The sequence below is a fragment of the Notolepis coatsorum genome (assembly GCF_963971535.1).
Source record: "Notolepis coatsorum genome assembly, chromosome: 9".
In the NCBI taxonomy this organism is placed as follows: Eukaryota; Metazoa; Chordata; class Actinopteri; order Aulopiformes; family Paralepididae; genus Notolepis; species Notolepis coatsorum.
In genome coordinates, this window is record NC_140173.1 from 27,276,635 (window position 1) to 27,301,684 (window position 25,050).

Genomic DNA, 25,050 nt, shown 5'->3' on the forward strand with positions numbered 1-25,050 from the left:
ATAGACTATGGCTAGTTTGAATATAATGATATGGAACACCGGGGGAATAAATAACCAACTCAAACGCAAAAGCGTGATCACACTGATGAAAAAAGAACATGTGGACATTGCTCTGTTAAGCGAAACACACATTCTAGGGAAAGGCATAGGTAAATTAGCGGACAACATATACCATAATATCAGTCACTCCTCTATTGGTACGAGAACTCGGGGTGTAGCAATAGTCGTTAAACGTAAGTTGAATATTGTACTAAAGGGAGTATGGTCTGATGTAGAAGGTCGGATAACTATAGCTAAGATTGAACATAAGAACAGGAAAATAGCGTTGATAGCGGTATACGCCCCAAATTTGTACGAAGAAGATTTCTTCACTACACTAACCAATGCAATGTTAGACATTCCCGATTACTCATTTATAATAGGAGCGGATTTTAATGCCATCTGGAACCCAAGGATAGACAAATCTTACCTCGCCTTTTCCAGCGAACAAAAGAATTCATCGAAGGCATTAAAGGATTGGTCAAAGATTACAGGTGTAAAGGACTTATGGCGGTTACTTAATCCCACGACCCGAAAGTACTCTTGTCGATCTGCGAGACATAAGACACTATCCAGAATAGATTATGTCTTTGCATCACAGAGACTATTTGATAATTATGAAGTGGAAATGATACCCAACGCACTCAGATCACTGTTATTTACTCCTTAAAGGTACATTTGGTATACTATCCTCCCGAGCCCCAAGATGGCGATTTAACTCGTTGCTGCTTAACAACAAGGAATTCATTACACAACTCAAAGAAGCTCTTATAGTATTCCAACGGGAGAATGCAAACTCGGTGCAAGACCCCAGAATAATATGGATGTCGGTAAAGGGAATGATCAAAGACTTCACGGATAGCTTTTCCTCCAAAATGCGCAAGAATCAAAGCACAAAACTGGATGAGCTGGAAACGCTTTACTCAACGTTATTTAATTCTCTGAAATACAACAACTCAACTCGACTAGAAAATCAAGTTAACGTACTAAAAATAGAGATCAATGCCATATACAGACAACAATCGGAAATACAAATACGCAGCACAAGACAACAGCAGTACTCCCATGGTTCCAAACCCAGCCACCTATTAGCCATGCGATTAAGAATTAATGCAACATTTGCAGATATAACTACCATTAGAGCACAACAAGTATTTGTAACAGATCCTGTAAAAATAAACGATACATTCAAAGTATTCTACTCCGACTTATATAAATCAGAAATGACCTTCGATCAAAACAAAATGGACACATTTCTTAATCAAATTATTCTCCCTAAACTTTCAGAGGATGACGCTAAACAGTTAGAAATACCGATCACACTAGAGGAACTCAAGAAGGCCATAACCGCAATGAAAAGTGGTAAGGCTCCAGGAAGAGACGGTTTCCCATCAGAAATGTACCTTTCTTGTTGGGACATAATTGGCCCCTTATTACTAAATATGATCTTATACTCAGTCAAGGAGGGGAACTTCCATAAAATTGACAATATTGCACTCATAACAGTCCTCCTTAAAAAAGACAAAGACCCCAACGAGTGCGGTAGTTATAGACCTGTAAGCCTCCTCGGAACAGATATCAAACTGTACTCTAAGGTATTAGCCATCAGATTACAAAAGCATATGACGTCTTTAGTTCACCCGGACCAAACTGGCTTCATAGGAGGCCGCCTGATCACTGAGAACATAAGACGTATACTGCACGTACTTGATGCCGACAAGGAGGACACCATACCTAAGGCGATGCTGTCCCTGGATGCTATGAAGGCCTTTGACAGGCTGGAATGGTCGTATCTGTGGGCAGTGCTAGAAAGGATGGGGTTAGGAAAAGGATTCATCGATATGATTAAAGTATTATACAAAGACCCATCGGCCATGATTACAACAGGCACAATCATCTCTGAAATATTTCCGGTATCACGCTCTGCCAGACAGGGTTGTCCTCTTAGTCCCGGACTGTTCAATCTATCATTAGAGCCTTTAGCACAATATATAAGACAATCCCAATCCATAGAACCTATCGTAATCAAGGGCACACAACAAAAAATGTGTTTATATGCGGACGATGTAATATTGTTCATGAAAAACCCCAACACCACATTGCCTCATCTGCTCAAGTTGATTGAGGACTTTGGTGATTTATCGGGATTTAAGATAAATTGGCCGAAGTCGGCTTTCCTTCCACTTAACACCCCTGCAAAAAAAGATACAACCCTCCCAGGACAGATACAGATGGTAAAACATTTCAGATGCTTGGGAGTGGAAATATTCCCTACCATAAGACAAACGGTAAAGCACAACTACACAAAAATCCAAAACAAAATCAAAGACGACCTTGATAGATGGGCAAAACTTAAGAACACAGTACAAGCACGGATATCAATAGTTAAGATGGATGTACTACCTAAAATCAACTTCTTCTGTTCAATGCTACCGTTACCCCCTCCAGAGGGTTACTGGAAAAGATTACACTCCTCCACATACAAATTTATTTGGAATAACAAACCACCACGTATAAAAAGATCCACCGCACAGAGAAATAAAGCAGATGGTGGCATGGCATTTCCAGATTTTTTCCTATATTTTAAGGCGTACTCATTAAGTCCATTGACAACATGGTTTGACTCCCAAGCATTAGCATCTTGGAGAAAAATAGAAGAAAACATAGTAGCCCCACATAGACTGAAGGACATAGCATACACTAAACTACCAATCAAGCACTGTGAACGAAAATTTGGCCCCATAATTACTCATGCGATCCGGATATGGCGTGAATCACAAAAAAAAAATCCTAACCCACAAGAATGGCACAATCATACTCCCTTATTCAATAACAATGCTCTCTTAATTGGAAAACGACCTATAAGATTCCCTATATGGGAAGAGCAAGGCATACACTCATTAGGGGATGTTTTTAACAAACAGGGTTTTTGTAGTGATAAAGAAATACGCAAAAAATTTAATCTCACCAAGTCCACATGGCTTTTTCACAAACAGTTAGAGCTATGTTTGAAGTCTCACGGTGTTCCATTAGACAGACCAATTGAACACCACAGATACCACAAATTCTTCTACTCAAGAGAGACATCGAGAGGTTTTGTTTCAGAATTTTATCATCAATTACTAACGTCCTCGTATGAAACCCTCCAACTTGACTCTGTCTGGAGGAGGTATATACCAGACCTGGAAAATGACTTTGATTGGCAAGGAGCCTGGGCAAATGTCCGACTTACATCAAGGAACCCGGATCATCAACAAATCAATCTTAACTATATTCACAGGACATACTTGACTCCTATAAGACTGTGCCGAATGGGGCTCAAACAAGATTCCAAATGCACCCAATGTACAAATGGGGACGAAGGGACATTTATGCACATGTATTGGGACTGCTCACCAGTTAAGGCATTCTGGAAAGATGTGACCCAACAAATATCAAAACTCGTATCTTGGAATATACCTGTACACCCCTCGGTATTGCTGTTGAATGATGTTTTTGAGTTTGCAGTGAATCCACAGCTAAAGAGATTGGTTTTATCGGGTATCACAGTAGCCAAAAAGCTGATCGCATCACGCTGGTTTCAACCGGAAAAAATGTGCCGTAAAGTTTGGTTTCTTACATATCTCGATGTAATTTACCATGAAATATCTACAGCAAGAATTCTGGGTCTCAATGAATCCAAAATGTCAATGTGGTTAGAAGTGGTGGAGAGAATAAAAGCTAGCTTATAATGGTAGTGTCTGGTTAGGTGCGAGGGATAGTGGAGGTACTTCTCAAGGTGGGGTCCGGGAGGGGGGGGTTCGAGCTGAGCATATGTGTGTAGGGTTTTTTTTTTTAGATAACAGGTATTATGGGTATATCTTATATAAACAACTAACCAAAAGGTGATCTCATTGGATGTGCCCTGACAATTAATGCTTGTATATCTTATCGTGTGTTGTCATGTTTGTTTATATGTTTGTTTAAAAAATAATAAAAAAATAAAATACAAAAAAAGTATTTTTTTCTATTTGTATTTTGTGCCCTAAACTACTAATCATCATCACCACTAAAACAATTGTCAAAGTCTATCTCGTCCTCCGCCTCATCACACTTGTACTCTCCATCCTCCTAATCCATGTTATTTTTTGCGTAATCTGCCTCTTTATCAAGAGCTTCTTGCTCTTCTGACTCCACTTTCTGGGCCAGTACCTCAACAAGAGAAGGACGGAGGATGGGTCCAACCGTCCAGACAGGCTCTAACACCTCCTCATCCATTGTTTTTCCCAGTCCATACTTTGATCATAGGCTTTGGGCCTCTTTAATATGAGCTTTTGTAGCAGGCGACTCTGAAGTTGGCTCGCTGTACATGTGGGATGAGACAGACCTTGGGGGGAGGCAGGCGTTCAATGTCTACTTTGGAGTTTGCATCCAGGACTTTATCACCACCCATCATTTTCTGCAGCATCTTGGCTCACACAGCATCAACTGACTTCATCTGACCATGGCCATCCATAATGCATGTGAAGGACTCCATCTCCTGTTGGAGCTCATCTGTTACCAGCGACAATGCGCCAAGCTGACTAAAAGCCTTCTGGAATCTAGGGTTCTTCTGCAGCTTCTTCAACGGATTTATCCATCTCTTTCCTTTGAAGGCGCTGGTACAGTCATCCCCAGAAAAGACATGGTATCCCAGCAGAGTGCTGCAGTACTCTGAGTCCAGAGACTCAGCCAGTTTAGACACATGTATTAGCTTGCAGTGCCGTGGTCCAGGTATCTGGAGAGGTTGGTCATGCTGACATGGTAGATGAGGATAATCAGTATAATGGTTGGTCATGCTGACATGGTAGATGAGGATCATCAGTATATAGAGGTTTGTCATGCTGACATGGTAGAGGAGGATCATCAGTATATATAGAGGTTGGTCATGCTGACATGGTAGATGAGGATCATCAGTATATAGAGGTTGGTCATGCTGACATGGTAGAGGAGGATCATCAGTATATGGAGAGGTTGGTCATGCTGACATGGTAGAGGAGGATCATCAGTATATGGAGAGGTTGGTCATGCTGACATGGTAGAGGAGGATCATCAGTATATAGAGAGGTTGGTCATGCTGGTAGAGGAGGATCACCAGTATATGGAGAGGTTGGTCATGCTGACATGGTAGAGGAGGATCATCAGTATATGGAGGTTGGTCATGCTGACATGGTAGAGGAGGATCATCAGTATATAGAGAGGTTGGTCATGCTGGTAGAGGAGGATCATCATTGTTTGTCTTGGCAAAAAAGCCATCGGGAGATACAAGTGCATGAGGCGAGAGGGGGTAATTGGCGTTCTTGGAGGTTGATGGGCATATCCAGATCCAAAGAAGACCTTGAACGCCTGCCTCCTCTCAAGGTCTGTCTCATCCCACATTTACAGTGAGTCAACTTCAGAGTTGCCTGCCATAAAAGAGCAGACCAGCCAATATTTGAGAGGCCCAAACCCTATGATCAGGATATGGGCTTGGAGAAGATGATGGATGAGGGGGTGTTAGAGCCTGTCTGGACGGTTGGACCCATCCTCCCTCCTTCTCTTGTTGTGATACTGGCCCAGAAAGCGGAAGAGCAAGAAGGTCTTAATAAGGATGCAGATTATGCAAAACATAATGTGGATGAGGAAGAGATGGAGATTGGAGAGATAGACTTTGACGATCTCTTTGGCGATGATGATCATGATGATGATTAGTAGTTTAGGTTTGAATGTTGTGCCAACAGAGAAGATGTACTGTGATAGTACTTTGTTTGAACCTTAACAAAACATATTTCACTGGATTTCAAATTGTATAGGAAAATGTGTTCATTTTTGTCTATGTAGGACAAATTAGTCTTTTCACATTCGTCTTCGACTTTTGGCCATGTTTACACAAAGTCTACAATATTTAGGGCATAACAGCATGGAGACAATCTTTATTACAATATTATTTCCAATATTAACCTAAATCGATCTCGTCCAATGCACTACATTTTTAGTAAAAAGGGAACATAGAGATGTGATACAAGTTTTTTCAGCGTTCTTTGCTTTTTCTGTCCTGAAATTGAATCAAGATGTGAATCTTAAAAATAACAATTGTACTGAATTCCTTGGGTCAAACTTGTTTGGGAAAATGTTTTAATTTGTCTCTATATGTTGTTAACTTAAAAAGTTATGCTGTTTTCTTTTTCTTCTTTTTCAGGTTTTGGTTCAGGATAGCTGTAATAAAGGGTTACAAATAAACCCCATGGGACATTATTTCAACCTGTTACCTAGCAGAATCTTAAAATAGACACTAAACAGGTGGTGAAAAAAAAATCCACCCTATGCAGCACTTTCCTACCTGCACAAAGAGCTTTATAATTTCCTCCTTCACCAATTCACACATGCCAGATGCCATGCAAGGTGCTAGCCTGCTCATTGGGAGCAATTTGGGGTTCAGGGTCTTGCCCAAGGACACTTTGGCATGTGAACAGAAGGAGCTGGGATTCAAACCATTGACCAAAACCATTGACCCAAACCAAACCTGCTCTACCTCTGAGCCAGTATTTTGTGGTACATTGAGGTATACTTTGGGGAACTTTGATGTTCTTTTGGGTATTTTGTGATACCTTGTGGTATTTTATGGTATACTTTGGGGTACTTTGTGGTATATTTCCAGGCACTTTGGGGTATTTTGGGGTATACTTTGGGGTACTTTGTGGTATATTTCCAGGCACTTTGGGGTATACTTTGGGGTATTTTAGGGTACTTTGTGGTATATTTCCAGGCACTTTGGGGTATACTTTGGGGTATTTTGGGGAACTTTGGGGTATTTTAGGGTATACTTTGGGGTATTTTTAGGGTACTTTATGGTGATTAGTAGGGCATCTACACACACCTACACACACCAACACACACCTACATGCATCTACACACACCTACATGCATCTACACACACCTACATGCATCTACACACACCTACATGCATCTACACACACCTACACACACCAACACACACCAACACACACCTACATGCATCTACACACACCTACATGCATCTACACACACCTACATGCATCTACACACACCTACACACACCAACACACACCAACACACACCTACATGCATCTACACACACCTACATGCATCTACACACACCTACACACACCTACATGCATCTACACACACCTACACACACCAACACACACCAACACACACCTACATGCATCTACACACACCTACATGCATCTACACACACCTACACACACCTACACACACCAACACACACCTACATGCATCTACACACACCTACACGCATCTACACACATCTACACACACCTACATGCATCTACACACACCAACACACACCTACACGCATCTACACACACCTACACACCAACACACACCAACACACACCTACATGCATCTACATGCATCTAGACACATCTACACACACCAACACACACCTACATGCATCTACACACACCTACACACACCTACATGCATCTACACTCACCTACACCAGTGCCGTCTGGGAGAAATGCAAGGCCCTGTGCGAAATTTAAATGTGAGGCCCTGTGCGAAATGTTTTTTATTAATTAATGAATGAATGAATGAATACTTATTTTTGCCACTTTCGCGGCCACTGGGATCCGTCTAATCTCACTCTATAAGGCCAGCTTCTCATAACAAGGTTTAACTGTGCGTGAGGTTGTTTGTAGAGCTAAATCTATATTTTATATTATTGCTTTTTTTTATCCACTTTTTCTCCCATTTTTCTATATTTTCTCTCATTTACATTTTTACATTTACATTTAGTCATTTAGCTGACGCTTTTATCCAAAGCGACTTACAAGTTCTGTACGACAAGCCATCAGGAAGAGCACAACTCTATCAGCTGAGTAACAATGTTCATCAAAGTGTTGAGTGCTACAGTGTAGGTTAGTTTATTAGGACAAGTGCATGACAGTATGGTTAGTTAGGGTTAGATTTTTTTTTTTTTTTTATTTTTTTTTTTTTTTTTAAATTCAGATAATGGTTGAAGAAGTGAGTCTTTAGTCGACGGCGAAAGATTGGACGTGTTTCGGCTGTCCTAACTGGGGTGGGTAGTTCATTCCACCATTGTGGGGCAAGGACTGAGAATAGGCGACTTCTCTTTGATGACCCTCCCGGAGCTTGGATAGGAGTAGGTCTGAGGCGGCCAGAAGATGCAGAGCGTAGGGGTCTTGAGGGTATGTAGTTAGAGACCATTGACCGGAGGTAGGCGGGAGCAGTTCCCTTTGCCGCACGGTATGCTAGGTCAAGGGCCTTGAAGCGGATTCGTGCAGAAATGGGGAGCCAGTGCAGGTCCCTAAGAAGTGGGGTGACATGGGCCGACTTCGGTAGGTTTGAGATCAGGCGGGCCGCTGCGTTCTGAATGAGTTGAAGAGGCTTAGTGGCAGTGGCCGGGAGGCCAGCGAGCAGTGCGTTGCAGTAGTCGAGGCGGGAGATGACTGTTGATTGGACGAGGAGTTGGGTGGCTTCTTTTGTCAGGAAGGGGCGTATCCTTCTGACGTTGCTCAGGAGGAATCGGCAGGTTCTGGTTGTCGCTGCGATGTGAGCAGAGAAGTTCAACTGGTCGTCGAGGACAACACCAAGGTTCTTGGCGGTCGGGGACGCGGTCACAGCTGCATTCTCGACTGTGATGGAAAGGTCGGTCAGGGGGGAGGATTTGGCCGGCAGGTGGAGCAATTCTGTTTTGCTTAGGTTCAGTTTGAGGTGGTTGGTCGTCATCCAGGCGGAGATGTCGGACAGACAGGCCGAGATCCGCTCAGAGACGTGGATATCTGAGGGAGGGAAGGAGAGGAAGAGTTGAGTATCGTCGGCATAACAGTGGTAGGAGAAGCCATGAGACGTGATAATGTTACCCAGTGATTTAGTGTAGAGGGAGAAGAGAAGGGGTCCTAAAACCGAGCCCTGGGGGACACCCGTCCGCAGGGGGCGGGTGGCCGACAGGGTCCCTCTCCATGACACTTGGTAGGAGCGGTCATTGAGGTATGATGACAACCATGTCAGCGCAGAGCCAGCCACTCCCATTCCTGCGAGGGCCGCGAGGAGGATCTGGTGGTTGACTGTGTCGAAGGCTGCAGATAGATCTAGGAGAATCAGGACAGAGGAGAGGCCTTTCGCTTTTGCTAAGTGAAGTGCCTCTGTGACCGCAATGAGGGCTGTCTCTGTGGAGTGACCAGTCCTGAAGCCTGACTGATTAGGGTCTAGGAGGTCATTCTGTAAGAGATAAGCAGTAAGTTGGTTGGATACAGCACGTTCAAGTGTTTTAGAAAGGAAGGAGAGAAGAGAGACAGGACGGTAGTTGCCTATGACGGTAGGGTTCAGGGATGGTTTTTTTATGAGGGGCGTGACTCTGGCTTGTTTTAGGGAGGTGGGGACCACCCCCGAGTTGAGTGAGGAGTTGATGGTTGCAGTTAGGAATGGGAGGATGTCTGGTGCTATGGACTGGAGGAGTGGGGAAGGTAGCCGGTCCAGCTGGCATGTAGTCGGACGGTTCGACGTTACCAGTGTCAGGGTCTCGGCTTCTGTAATGGGAGAGAAAGATGACAGAGTGAAGGATGAGGTTCTCGATTCAGCATTTGGAATGGGTGGGGGTTGGGAGAAGGAGCTGCGGATGTTCTCCACTTTTTCCTCAAAGAAGATCGCAAAGTCTTCGGCAGAGAAAGATGAGGGAGGGGGGGGTGGGGGGGGAGTGAGGAGGGAGGACATGGTAGCATGCAGTTTGCGAAGATTCTTGGCAGAGGCCTCGATCCTATGGTGAAAGAAAGAAGCTTTGGCATTAGTAATGGTTTTGGAGAATGTTAACAAGAGGTTGTGATATGTGTCAATGTCAGCAGTGAGGCGTGACTTTCTATACTTCCTTTCAGCTGCTCTCAGGACCTGTCTTTGTTCTCTCACTGGATCTGTCAGCCATGGACTGGGTGGGGAACGGCGGGCAGGTTTCTCAACGAGGGGACAGAGCTTGTCGAAGGAGGTTGCAAGGGCTGAGAGGAGGGTGGAGGTTGCCATCTCTGTGGAGAGAGCAGAGAAGGTGTCACTCAAAGGTAGAGTGGATAGTATGTCAGAGGAGAGGGTGGAGGGGGATAGGGAGGGCAGGTTGCGTCTGAGTGAGACGGTTTGAGTTGGGGTGAAGACCTTTCGGTTAAGCATGAGAGTTAGTGAGAAGGATATGAAGGAATGGTCAGATACATGTAGGGGAGTTACCGTGGTGTTAATGATGCTGGAGTTACGGGAAAATATGAGATCCAAGGAGTTGCCTGCTTTGTGGGTGGGAGGCATGGCAGTGGGAGTCAGGTCAAATGATTGTAGGAGGGAGACTACTATGACTGACTGAGATGAGTCAGGCAGGTTGAAGTCGCCCAATAGAAGGAGGGGGGTACCATCTTCCGGTAAGGAGCTTAGAAGCATGTCCAGCTCATCTGTGAAGTGATCGAGCGGACCTGGAGGGCGGTAGAGTGTAACAATGGTGAGATTGAAAGGATTAGAGACAGATACTGCATGATATTCAAAAGAGGAGAGTGACAGTGCTGGGAGGGGTGTTACGTTTGTAGTCCATGAAGGAGATGTCATGAGGCCAGTGCCTCCACCCCGCCTGGAAGGTCGAGGTGTGTGAGTGAAGTTATAGTTTGTAGATAATGCTGCAGGTGTTGATGAGTTATTGGGGGTTATCCAGGTCTCAGTTAGAGCCAGGAGCTGCAGATTTTGACTATGGGCGTAGGCAGTAATGAAGTCAGCTTTCTTGACTGCTGATTGACAATTCCATAGGCCTCCCTGTACTGTGACAGGTGTATTAGTGGCTGTAGGAGGGTAGGATAGATTAGCCGGGTTGCTAGCAAACTGCCGTGGGTGGGTTGAGTCTGTTCTGGGGGAGCAGATTGTGGATATGAGACACATTGTGGTGTCAAGAGTGGCAGGGAGGAAGTAGGGAAATAGCAGAGTGGGAGGGAAAGGGAGATTTTTCAGAGTGGAGTGTAAGATAGGATTATGATGTACTTAGCACTGGGTGGATCCCTGGATCCCTCTGTGGATAACTCCAGGAAAACTCCTCTTTGTCCCTCTTCGTTTCTCGACGCTTCGCTGACGCTAAGCCAGCAGGCCTTTAAATCCCTATCACTAATTAGTGCTTTCTAACACCTGGCCCTTAATGGAGCACTTAAGGAAACAAAATGGCCGCTTTAAACACGCCCCTTAATCAAGTCAGCTGGTCAAGTCAGCAATCAAGTCTCAGTTTAAAGATATTACTAAATGACTTAAAATGTCTTAATCAAGTCAGCTGGTCAAGTCAGCAATCAAGTCTCAGTTTAAAGATATTACTAAATTACTTAAAATGTCTTAATCAAGTCAGCTGGTCAAGTCAGCAATCAAGTCTCAGTTTAAAGATATTACTAAATGACTTAATGTCTTAATCAAGTCAGCTGGTCAAGTCAGCAATCAAGTCTCAGTTTAAAGATATTACTAAATGACTTAAAATGTCTTACCCTGATGCAGTGTAAGTCTCTCAGTGAATGAGCTGTCCTTCCACAACAGAATGTAGTACAGAGTGATTCCAGGAGAGGCTGAGGTTCTGCTTTTAAGCAGTGACAGGGCTCTGAGATCACACTCAGTACACAAGTGCTGTCTTTAAGCAGGAAGCAGCTTTTAATGGGTCACTTAAGGAAACAAAATGGCCGCTTTAAACACGCCCCTTAATCAAGTCAGCTGGTCAAGTCAGCAATCAAGTCTCAGTTTAAAGATATTACTAAATGACTTAAAATGTCTTAATCAAGTCAGCTGGTCAAGTCAGCAATCAAGTCTCAGTTTAAAGATATTACTAAATTACTTAAAATGTCTTAATCAAGTCAGCTGGTCAAGTCAGCAATCAAGTCTCAGTTTAAAGATATTACTAAATGACTTAATGTCTTAATCAAGTCAGCTGGTCAAGTCAGCAATCAAGTCTCAGTTTAAAGATATTACTAAATGACTTAAAATGTCTTACCCTGATGCAGTGTAAGTCTCTCAGTGAATGAGCTGTCCTTCCACAACAGAATGTAGTACAGAGTGATTCCAGGAGAGGCTGAGGTTCTGCTTTTAAGCAGTGACAGGGCTCTGAGATCACACTCAGTACACAAGTGCTGTCTTTAAGCAGGAAGCAGCTTTTAATGGGTCACTTAAGGAAACAAAATGGCCGCTTTAAACACGCCCCTTAATCAAGTCAGCTGGTCAAGTCAGCAATCAAGTCTCAGTTTAAAGATATTACTAAATGACTTAAAATGTCTTAATCAAGTCAGCTGGTCAAGTCAGCAATCAAGTCTCAGTTTAAAGATATTACTAAATGACTTAAAATGTCTTAATCAAGTCAGCTGGTCAAGTCAGCAATCAAGTCTCAGTTTAAAGATATTACTAAATGACTTAAAATGTCTTAATCAAGTCAGCTGGTCAAGTCAGCAATCAAGTCTCAGTTTAAAGATATTACTAAATTACTTAAAATGTCTTAATCAAGTCAGCTGGTCAAGTCAGCAATCAAGTCTCAGTTTAAAGATATTACTAAATGACTTAATGTCTTAATCAAGTCAGCTGGTCAAGTCAGCAATCAAGTCTCAGTTTAAAGATATTACTAAATGACTTAAAATGTCTTACCCTGATGCAGTGTAAGTCTCTCAGTGAATGAGCTGTCCTTCCACAACAGAATGTAGTACAGATCTCATCCCAATTTCGTATCATCCAATTCAACCCTCCCCTGTCACGGACGCTGTTTCTTGCCTCCCACAAGCCGGCTGCAATGTGGACTAAGTCATACATAGCACAAGTCCCCTCCGGTACTTGAGGTAACAGCAGTCGCATCTTTTCACCTGCGCAGCTCGATCTCTCAGTGGCGAGGAGTAACGCGTGGGAGGCTCACGCTGCCCCCGATACTTCCTGATTCTACTGCGCAGGCGCACCAACCGACCTGTAGGAGTCGCTGTCCACAACGCCCGATCCCCACCCATCAGTTTCCCACCCCCTAATACGGCCAATGTGTATTAGTATGAACGACCAGCTAAACTGAAAGCAAATGTGGAGCGCTGGGAACTGACGAGCCCAGCATCTCCAGCATTTCGTGGCGAGTGCCTTGCCCACTACGCCACGTAGCCGCCCACTATTTTATATTATTGCTATGTGTCCATTGTCATTGTCAATTGACAGTATAAACCGTCCCTTCAATATGCCATAAAGAAATAATCTCCTCATCAATACGTTCCCATTTTATAGCGTCGTGAATATGAACGTTATACCAGAATGGTCTAGCCCAGGGGTCAGCAACCTTTACTATCAAAAGAGCCACTTTTCCCCTGTCCCACAAAATAAAATGCTCAGGGAGCCGCACAACCTATTTACCCTTAAAATGAAGATAACACAGTGTATAACGTTTTATATATCCCCAAGCATACCCCACATTTAGCATAAAACGCCTGACAATTGCATACCCAAAGTAATTTGTGATGTATTATACTCTATACTTATAGCACACAGTTTGTTGCATTAATGAAATTATAAAGCAACAAAAATAAAATGTTTTTGCTTTTTATTGCTGTTTTTACCTGTTATAACAAAGGAAAAACCTCAAACTCTTATGAAGAGGAGAAAAAATACTGGCTGTGTAGACCTATTTTTAAATAAAACACAGAAGAGGAGACAAAACACTGGTGTCTGTAGATCGACTTTGAAATAAAACCCTGAACTATTCAGGTATATTTGAGTCTTTCCCTTATTTGTGGAACATTTATAAAATAAAAAGTAGTCCACTTTGAAAAAAGACTACCATGTGTAGACCTACTTTGAAATAAAACACAGAAAAGGAGAAAAAACACTGGCATCTGTAGACCTACTTTGAAATAAAACCCTGAACTATGCAGCTCTATTTGAGTCCTTCCCTTATTTGTGGAAAGTCTATAAAATAAAAAGTAAATTTTTCGTTGTTCGCAAATTTCGCACCACATATCAGGCATACAGGTAAGCCTGCATCGTTAGTCGTGAAAGCAAATTAATCTGTCCACGCTGAATTAAACCCTCTATTTTCCTCAGACTTTCCTTTTTTTGGATTTATCCATGGTTAGCTTACTGGGGGGTCGGAAACTCAAGATTAGCCACTTGCAGACGGCAGGGAGAGGCGCGGGATGTGACGTACTGTATATTTTAGTTGACTAAATATTTTTGTTGATGAAATATTTTTTCATTTCAGTGTCACAGTATGACATCGATCTCCAAAATAAGAAAACAAATAAAAATAATAATAATATATATATATATATATTTATTTATTTTTTCCTTTTGGGCCAGGGAGCCGCAGCTGATTGGCTAAAGAGCCGCATGCGGCTCCGGAGCCGCAGGTTGCCGACCCCTGGTCTAGGCTAATTCCTGCAAAGCTATTACAGGGTGCTAAGCTAATTAATAACGTTAAATTGATTGGCGTTTCGGCCATACACAAGCTAGAGTTAAAAATCTAAATGCATATGATCGATATCATCGTTCCACCATGAATGCATGAAAGGGGGGGGGGGGGGCGGGGGAAGTCGTTTCTGATTATTGATTACCATAGCCAGAGGCTTGGCTATGAGAGCAAGGCCTGATCGGGCTGTAATTTACGTCAAATCGCTCTTACCTGTGGCCGCTTGGATTACAAAAAGGATTTCCCAGTTATTGATCGCCATCTGGTAGATTGATATGTCCATTGGCTGATGCTATATTCCTTTACTGCATACTGAATTCAGCGTCGCAATAACTATTCCATGCGATCTGGTGACGCTATAGCTTCAGGCTAACAGAAAAAGTAGCCCAGAATGGAAAAAAGTTACATCCGGACTGCAACAGGGAAAACTGCATTATCGAGACGGCGCCACTACCAGGATCTGGCCGGTAATGCACTTTTCAGAATCCCAAGAGTAGGGTATATCTGCAGTGCCGCTCCGTGACATTGAGTAGGATATTAAACTGGAATACAAACGTGTCTAATGTGAAATATATAAGCATGTAAGCAAAACTAGATTTTAGGTCTGTGATGGAAAGTGATTGTTAACGTTCTATTTATTTTTATTTTTATATATATATATAAAACAAATCTTTTTTTTAGGCCTCCTAGGTGCGAGGCCCTGTGCGACCGCACCTCTCGCACGCCCCTTGCAGAGGCTCTGACCTACACACACCTACATGCATCTACACACACCAACACACTCCTGCTACATGCATCTATACACACCAACACACACCTACATGCATCTACACACACCTACATGCATCTACACACACCTACATGCATCTACACACACCAACACACACCTACATGCATCTACACACCTACACACATCAACACACACCAACACACATCTACACACACCAACACACACCTACATGCATCTACACACACCTAGTAGTCTGCTTCTGTAATTTTGTTTGTAGTTCTGTGTACTTTGTATTGTGTTTATGTGTTTTAATTTTTTTTACTATATTATGGTTTTTACTGTGAAGCACTTTGGTCAACCATGTTGTTTTTAAATGTGCTATACAAATAAAGTTGGATTGGATTGGAAATGCATCTACACACACCTACACACACCATCACACACAGACGCACACCTACACCCCCAGGCATACAGTAGATTGCTGTCCTGATCACTACTACAGTTCTCTATACATTTACATGTGCCTGTGTACAATTCTGAGTAGGTCCCAGGCTACTATAGCTGATACTGCTCTGGCTGTTCTGTACCTGCCTGTATAGAGACCAGTTCAATCATTAACCCTTAACTCTACTCTGATAACTCAAGTACACACACACACACACACACACACACACACACACACACACACACACACACACACACACACACACACACACACACACGCACACAGCACACACACACACACACACACACACACACACACACACACACACACACACACAGAGATATACTCATGCATTCTTAATTTCCTCTCTTTCTCTTAACTGCTTCACTTTATTTCACTGTTTCTCTCAAGTTGCAGTGACATTACTAACTCCTAACTAACTGTATCTGTGTGTGTGTGTGTGTGTCCATGTGCGTGTGCAGGACCTATGAGCTGCCAGTGAATGGAGGTACTCCTTATGAGAGCCATGTAGCAGTGGACCCTTCAGTATCCAGAGGAGGTAAGAATCAATCAATCATTTATCGTCGTTCTGGCAGTAAGTCAGTTAATCCACTGGTACATGAAGGTAACCCATACATATATTTTTTATATTATAAATTATAATTTTCAATGCAACAAATTTCTCAATCACCCCCCAACAGAAAATACCCTCATAACAATACAATTCAATAAAATATTCTATATTTTGTCTCATAGAATATATTTTACCGGCACCTACACTGTGCAGTGTATTGAGACCCTATTAACTGTTAGACCACTGAACGGCATGCTGGGTACAGCTCGCTAGCTAGCCAGGTAGCATAACAGTCTGTTAACTCATTGACTGCCACGCTGTTTTCCCACCTTCACTCAATGGCGCCAGCGTTATTGACCATTTTCGAGATGTGTGCGGACCTCTCCTCTTCTTTCCTCTTCCTCTCCTCTCCTATCCTCCTCTCCTCTTCCTCTCCTCTTCTTTTCTTCTCTCCTCTTCTTTCCTCTTCCTCTCCTCTCCTCTCCTCCTCTTCTTTCCTATTCCTCTCCTCTTCTCTCCTCTTCCTCTCCTGCTCCTCTCCTCTCCTCTCCTCTCCTCTCCTCTCCTCTCCTCTCCTCTCCGCTCCTCTCCTCTCCTCTCCTCTCCTCTCCTCTCCTCTCCTCTCCTCTCCTCTCCTCTCCTCTCCCCTCCTCTCCTCCAGCCACAGGGAGTGTGTTACATCAAATGATCCAGGCCCGGAAACAGCCCAAACTGGTAGTCAAGCTGAAATCAGCCAACAGCAGCATCAGAAAGCAGCTCAGGTGAGATCCTAGAGGCAGGAGAGACCACTGTCCATCTATCCACCCATCCCATCTCAAGAATCAAGAGGTTTATTTGTCACATACATACCAGGGCATACAGTGAAATGCGGGTGGTCAGATCTCACTGGGTATCTACTAGCTAGTATCTATCTATCTGATCTCATTGGGTACAACTATGATAGCCTATCTATCTATCTATCTATCTATCTATCTATCTATCTATCTATCTATCTATCTATCTATCTATCTATCTATCTATCTATCTATCTATCTATCTATCTATCTATCTATCTATCTATCTATCTATCTATCTATCTATCTATCTATCTATCTATCTATCTATCTATCTATCTATCTATCTTTTTATCTTTTTATCTTCTTATCTTATACTATCTGATCTCGTTGGGTACAACACGCTACCATAACATTGCATTGTCCTGGAAAAGAGTGTTGATATTTGATGCAGACAGTTGTAACCTGTTGTCCACATAGTGACTGCTGCCTGTCTCCCAGTGTGCTCCCAGACACCCTGCTGCACTGTAACCTGTTGTCCACATAGTGACTGCTGCCTGTCTCCCAGTGTGCTCCCAGACACCCTGCTGCACTGTAACCTGTTGTCCACATAGTGACTGCTGCCTGTCTCCCAGTGTGCTCCCAGACACCCTGCTGCACTGTAACCTGTTGTCCACATAGTGACTGCTGCCTGTCTCCCAGTGTGCTCCCAGACACCCTGCTGCACTGTAACCTGTTGTCCACATAGTGACTGCTGCCTGTCTCCCAGTGTGCTCCCAGACACCCTGCTGCACTGCCTCAGCTCCATCCAGCTACTGGCTCTACATAGACAGCTGCTGGCCGATACACTGCTGATGGATAGACCTACCATGCAGAACGCAGGTAACACACACACACACACACACACACACACACACACACACACACACACACACACACACACACACACACACACACACACACACACAGGCAGAACGCAGGTAACACACACACACACACACACACACACACACACACACACACACACACACAGGCAGAACGCAGGTAATACACACACACACACACACAGGCAGAGCGCAGGTAATACACACACACACACACACAGGCAGAACGCAGGTAATACACACACACACACACACACAGGCAGAGCGCAGGTAATACACACACACACACACACACACACACACACACACACACACACAGGCAGAACGCAGGTAATACACACACACACACAGGCAGAACGCAGGTAATACACACACACACACAGGCAGAACGCAGGTAATACACACACACACACACACACAGGCAGAGCGCAGGTAATACACACACACACACACACACAGGCAGAGCGCAGGTAATACACACACACACACACACACACACAGGCAGAGCGCAGGTAATACACACACACACACACACAGGCAGAGTGCAGGTAATACACACACACACACAGGCAGAGCACAGGTAATACACACACACACACACACACACACACACACACACACACACACACACACACACAGGCAGAGCGCAGGTAATACACACACACACACACACACACACAGGCAGAGCGCAGGTAATACACACACACACACACACACACACACACAGGCAGAGTGCAGGTAATTCACACACACACAGGCAGAACACAGGTAATACACACACACACACACACACACACACACACACACACACACACACACACACACACACACACACACACACAGGCAGAACACAGGTAATACACACACACACAGGCAGAGCGCAGGTAATACACACACACACACACACACACACACAGGCAGAGCGCAGGTAATACACACACACACACACACACACACACACAGGCAGAACACAGGTAATACACACACACACAGGCAGAACACAGGTAATACACACACACACACACACACCAGGTAATCACACACACATACACACACACACAGGCAGAACCAGGTAATACACACACACACACACACACAGGCAGAACACAGGTAATACACACACACACACACACAGGCAGAACGCAGGTATACACACACACACACACACACACACACACACACACACACAGGCAGAGCGCAGGTAATACACACACACACAGGCAGAGCGCAGGTAATACACACACACACACACACACACACACATACACACACACACAGGCAGAGCACAGGTAATACACACACACACACACACACACACACACACACACACACAGCAGAGCACAGGTAATACACACACACACACACGGCAGAACACAGGTAATACACACACACACACACACAGCAGAACACAGGTAATACACACACACAGGCAGAACACAGGTAATACACACACAACACAGGCAGAACACAGGTAATACACACCCACACACACAGGCAGAACACAGGTAATACACACACACACACAAGGCAGAACACAGGTAATACACACACACACACACACACACACACACACACACACACACACACACACACACACACAGGCAGAGCGCAGGTAACAACACACACATAGAGAAGGAAGCGTGAACAAATGCAGAGAGAGAGAGAGAGAGAGAGAGAGAGAGAGAGAGAGAGAGAGAGAGAGAGAGAGAGAGAGAGAGAGAGAGAGAGAGGAGAGAGAGGAGAGAGAGAGAGAGAGAGAGAGAGAGAGAGAGAGAGAGAGAGAGAGAGAGAGAGAGAGAGAAGAGAGAGAGAGAGAGAGAGAGAGAGAGAGAGAGGAGAGAGAGAGAGAGAGAGAGAGAGAGAGAGAGAGAGAGAGAGAGAAAATATATACATAAGTAGAGTAGAGTGGTGTGAACAAATGTTAACCCCTTCTCCACAACCATAATAATATTAATTACATTTATATAGCACTTTTCTCAGACTCAAAGCACTTTACAACGTGACGCGAGAGAGAGAAAATGCTCCGTATCCCTCTCTCTCTCGCTCGTTCTCTGCTCTCTCTCTGTTGGCACTCGTGTCACATCAACCTGTTGCAAAATATCATCATTATTCCGATCTGTGCAATAATATTCACGGCGGTATATATTGTCATTTGAAACAAGTTACCAATGCATTGTCCCGTGGGATTAAGCCCACCTGCGGCGCAATTAATTAGTATCCCTCTCTATCTCTCTCTATGTCTATGCCAGTGCAGACTGTGGGTGACTGTCACTCAAAGCGCTTTGCGAGTATGGGCGGAGCCCAGCCCAAAACAGCTTGAAATCTTGAAGTGGAAAAATGCTGCTTTAGAGTACTTGATTAGAAATACACAACAATGAATTTTTTGAAAAAAAAACGTACAGATGTGTTTCATAGACTCACAGGAATTGTGTAAAATTGCCCAAATAGTGAAAGGAATATCAAAACATGGGACCTTTAACCAATGATGTTGTTGATTGGTCCAAGTCCTTTCTTAGTACAATCCATGCTGTTCCTCATACTAGCTTTGTATTCTTTTGTGGCCAACTATCCAGAGCTAGTATGAGTAATAACAGCATGGATTGTGTTGAGATAGGATTCCAGCATCAACGTCATTGTAAGGAATAGGGTTCCAAAAATCTAACCAATCCATTAACTCATTCCCTGCCAACGACGAGTATACTCGTTATTGGCCGCCAATCGTTGGACGTATACTCGTTATTTGATTGTTATTTCTTTTATTCGCTATTTCCATTCGTTATCCATCCAGGCAGCCTGTGTTACCATAGGGAATGAGTCTGAGATCGCAAAAGTCCAATACCGCCGCTTGGTGGTATGCGGCCGATGTTGCACTCCCTTTGAGACTCTGTGTATGTGGCTGTGCGTCGATGAAATTCCTCCGGGCGGACTTCTCTAGTAACCTGGATCAAGGGCTTCACCTGATCGCATTGAATAGTTTTCGGGACCCCCGATTCATTATGCTGTGGTGGGTTATGTCGTGAGCCAAATGGACATACGATCTACCAGATGGCAATCAAATAATTGGAATATTCTTTTTGGAATCCAACCGGCCACAGGTAAGAGCAATTTTTCATAGCCATCGCCCTGATCAGCTCAGCGTATGTTGTTGTACTAACAAATAACGTTATTGACAATCAATTAATCAGAAACGACCCCCCCCCCCCCTTTCATGCATTCATGATGGAACATAATATACCGATCATATGCATTTGAATTATTTATTGTAGCGTGTATAGGGACGAAATGCCAATGGATTAAGTATAATATACGTCGCAGGCTATTACTAGCCTCCCAGGAATTACCCTAAACCGCTCTAAACCCATAATTATATTCACCACGGTATAAAACGGGAATGTATGGATGGAAAAATTATTTATTTTTCACATCTTGAACGATAGATACTCGATGTCAAATGGGCCATATATTGTATCCATAGCTATAATAATAGAATATAGTTATAGCCCTGCAAACAAGGTGACCGACTCCATTGGTTTAATGCGTGGCAGCACATAGCCATATCCCCTTCCCAGCGTGGCAGAGAAAGAGTTAACAAGCCTAAACAAGCTGTTCATCATTATTGCTCGTTGTGATGTCACAAAGGGGACACGCACACTACATTAGCTTTAATCATTAAATTAGCTGTGCTTTTTACAGCCAGGAACACTGCTTAGTACCTAATGTACTGCCCAGTTTGTAAAGCTTTTAATTATTGGGTGTGGTTTAGCCAGGCAGGGAAGAAGGAAAATAAATTATACAATTCGATTTTTTACTTGTTAATAAATTATTCAAATTAGATTTTAACTAGTTTCATTCATGAGTAATAACTTTTTTTATTTGAACTAGTTTCTTTAATAAATTATTAATTTAGATTTAAATTAGTTTATTTGCAAAAACACATAAGAAACAAGGAAGTCATATTCAATTCTTGAAAAATACAAAGTATGTTCCCCTGAAAATGTGCTCTGTTCTCAAAAGATTGTACCATAGAATTGCTCACACAAACATGTTATGGCCTCATCGTCTCAGAGCCTATGGAGCAGCCACAGATTTTACATCCCGGTGACATCAGAGGGTTGTCTCTCTGATTTCTAGCTTCAGGAGAGAGTGGTGCATGAACTGTCCTGGGGCACAGGAAGAACATACTGACTGAACTGTCCTGGGGCACAGGAAGGACATACTGACTGACCTGTCCTGGGGCACAGGAAGAACATACTGACTGAACTGTCCTGGGGCACAGGAAGAACATACTGACTGAACTGTCCTGGGGCGCAGGAAGAACATACTGACTGAACTGTCCTGGGGCACAGGAAGAACACACTGACTGAACTGTCCTGGGGCACAGGAAGAACACACTGACTGAACTGTCCTGGGGCACAGGAAGAACACACTGACTGAACTGTCCTGGGGCACAGGAAGAACATACTGACTGAACTGTCCTGGGGCACAGGAAGAACACACTGACTGAACTGTCCTGGGGCACAGGAAGAACATACTGACTGAACTGTCCTGGGGCACAGGAAGAACATACTGACTGAACTGTCCTGGGGCACAGGAAGAACACACTGACTGAACTGTCCTGGGGCACAGGAAGAACATACTGACTGAACTGTCCTGGGGCACAGGAAGAACATACTGACTGAACTGTCCTGGGGCACAGGAAGAACATACTGACTGAACTGTCCTGGGGCACAGGAAGAACACACTGACTGAACTGTCCTCAGGAAGAACATACTGACTGAACTGTCCTCAGGAAGAACATACTGACTGAACTGTCCTCAGGAAGAACATACTGACTGAACTGTCCTGGGACACAGGAAGAACATACTGACTAAACTGTCCTGGGGCACAGGAAGAACATACTGACTGAACTGTCCTGGGGCACAAGAAGAACATACTGACTGAACTGTCCTCAGGAAGAACATACTGACTGAACTGTCCTGGGACACAGGAAGAACATACTGACTGAACTGTCCTCAGGAAGAACATACTGACTGAACTGTCCTCAGGAAGAACATACTGACTGAACTGTCCTAGGGCACAGGAAGAACATACTGACTGAACTGTCCTGGGGCACAGGAAGAACATACTGACTGAACTGTCCTCAGGAAGAACATACTGACTGAACTGTCCTGGGGCACAGGAAGAACACGTGTGAATTCTTGAACTCTGTGGCATTCCCCTTTAAGTCAGGCTCTATTCATGTTTCTGTAATCGGCTGTAAGGTGTGAACATTCCAACCATAGCACCTCCGTGACTAATAATCAATGGACTTCATGGATCAATATTTACACACAAGGCGGAGTTGATAAGGCTGTGGTATTAAACCTGTGTGGTCACTCTGTCCCGGTGAGCACAGGTTCCAGGGTGTCAGACCGTGCCTGTAGACTCCGGTAATATGGTTGAGCCCAACAGGGGGCGCTGTGGTATGTGGAGTGAGTTTAGAGGCTGCTGTTGAAATGTCTTTCATTACATGTTCTACATACTTCCCTTACAGATTGATAACCGCAGCCCATACTAATAAGAATCACACATTCTTCTCTAGCAAACCGGCAAGAAGACACAGCATGTGCTCGTAGATTGTATTTATCATTCTCTGAAATACAGTGATGATCACAGTAGTTTAAAACTTTTAATCTCAGATCAGATCCGATCAGATTTTGAAATCCCATTTTTTGTGATCCAGGATCAGACAACTCGGCCAGATTTTGTCCCTGTATTTCAAAGCAATCCAGGATAGGATCACCCTGATCCAGATTCAGACTTTTCAAGATTACTAGATCCTGAATATCTGTGCTTTAATCCTACCGATCTAGTGGATATGAAAAATAATACAAGGAAGACAAGAGACCACATTGCAGAGACATCTATAATGTCTAATTATATTTTTTAATACATAAAGGACATAAAATCATAATGGAATTGAAATAAAAAAATATATATAACTCCCAAGGGTAACAACAAAAAAAACATTGATTGAAAGGCAGCTGATCATCCAGGCGTGCTTTGAGGAGCTGAATTCTAAGTGAGGCTTCAGTTTGCTGAAGGTGATGACAGAATTATTTTGTTGAAGATATCTTTTCTTTAATCAAAATTACATTTGTGATTGACAATCTTTGTTATGAGCATACACATTTATGTCATCAACATTTGGTTGACAACAAAATAGGCCACCACAAACATGACCAAATATTTTTTAAATAAAATGTATTTGCCATGAAGGCTAAACATTTATTATTTCACTTAACAAACTTTGCCATCTTATTTATATTGAAACATATTTAAAAATAAGTTGTATAGTAAATTTTGCTCTGGTAACCTACTGGAAATCCACCCCTTTGGTGGGATCCAATTTATTTGGGATCAAATTGATCCCAATCCTGTGTTGTCAGTTTGAACTACTTTTGAACTTGAAGATTTGATCCAGATTAAAACTTGGATTGGATTTCCTGATCTGATCGGATATCAAAGAGATTCCAATCCTGTTTTTTGGTTTTGAACTACCCACAATCCAAATCTGATCCGATCAGTTGGGGATTAAAAGTTTTGAACTACTGGGTCCTGGGGATTATGGCTGTTTTTGTGTTTCAATCTCTAATGTTTGGAGCACTGCTGTTATGTCCATGTAAAATAAAATAAAAATATTGTATGAATTCAGGAAGTATACTAAAGTTCTGTTAAATTGAAACCACTTAAATTGTACTTTAGTGTGTTTAAATGTTGTATTAAATATATTGAAATTATACTTTTGATGTAGTTCTGGTTACTTTTGCTTACTGAAATAGTGCACTTTTAATAGGTTTACTAAAGTAAAAACAAAAATGTATAAAAATATATAACATTTATATATATTGTAATGCCTTCAACAGACACACAATATCAATAGAAAATACAGGATATGGATGGACTGGCCGCAGTCACGTTAATTGTATTTCAGTCTCGTCGGTCTCAAAGAAATGGACATTCAATTTACAATGATATTGACATTCAAACCTCCTAGTAGCTGTTTTATGTTTGGTGAACATCTCTTTTTTATGTCTAACAAACTCACTCATAGCATATTAATGACTACTAAATATGTGTGTTTTGAATTAGTACATAAGCAAATAAAGAAGTACCAAAAACATACATTGCAACTAAC

The 25,050-nt window shown here is 43.1% G+C and overlaps 1 protein-coding gene across 1 annotated transcript in view; it reads left to right on the top strand.

Moving 5' to 3' along the window:
• The window catches only part of nphp1 (nephronophthisis 1), a 70,836-nt gene that overhangs the window by 34,710 nt on the left and 11,076 nt on the right, over positions 1–25,050 (top strand). Inside the window, exons 14-16 of the mRNA XM_084321067.1 lie at positions 16,125–16,201; positions 16,878–16,977; positions 17,759–17,871. Coding sequence (XP_084177193.1) covers positions 16,125–16,201; positions 16,878–16,977; positions 17,759–17,871 — 290 coding nt within the window. The remainder of the gene's footprint in view (positions 1–16,124; positions 16,202–16,877; positions 16,978–17,758; positions 17,872–25,050) is intronic.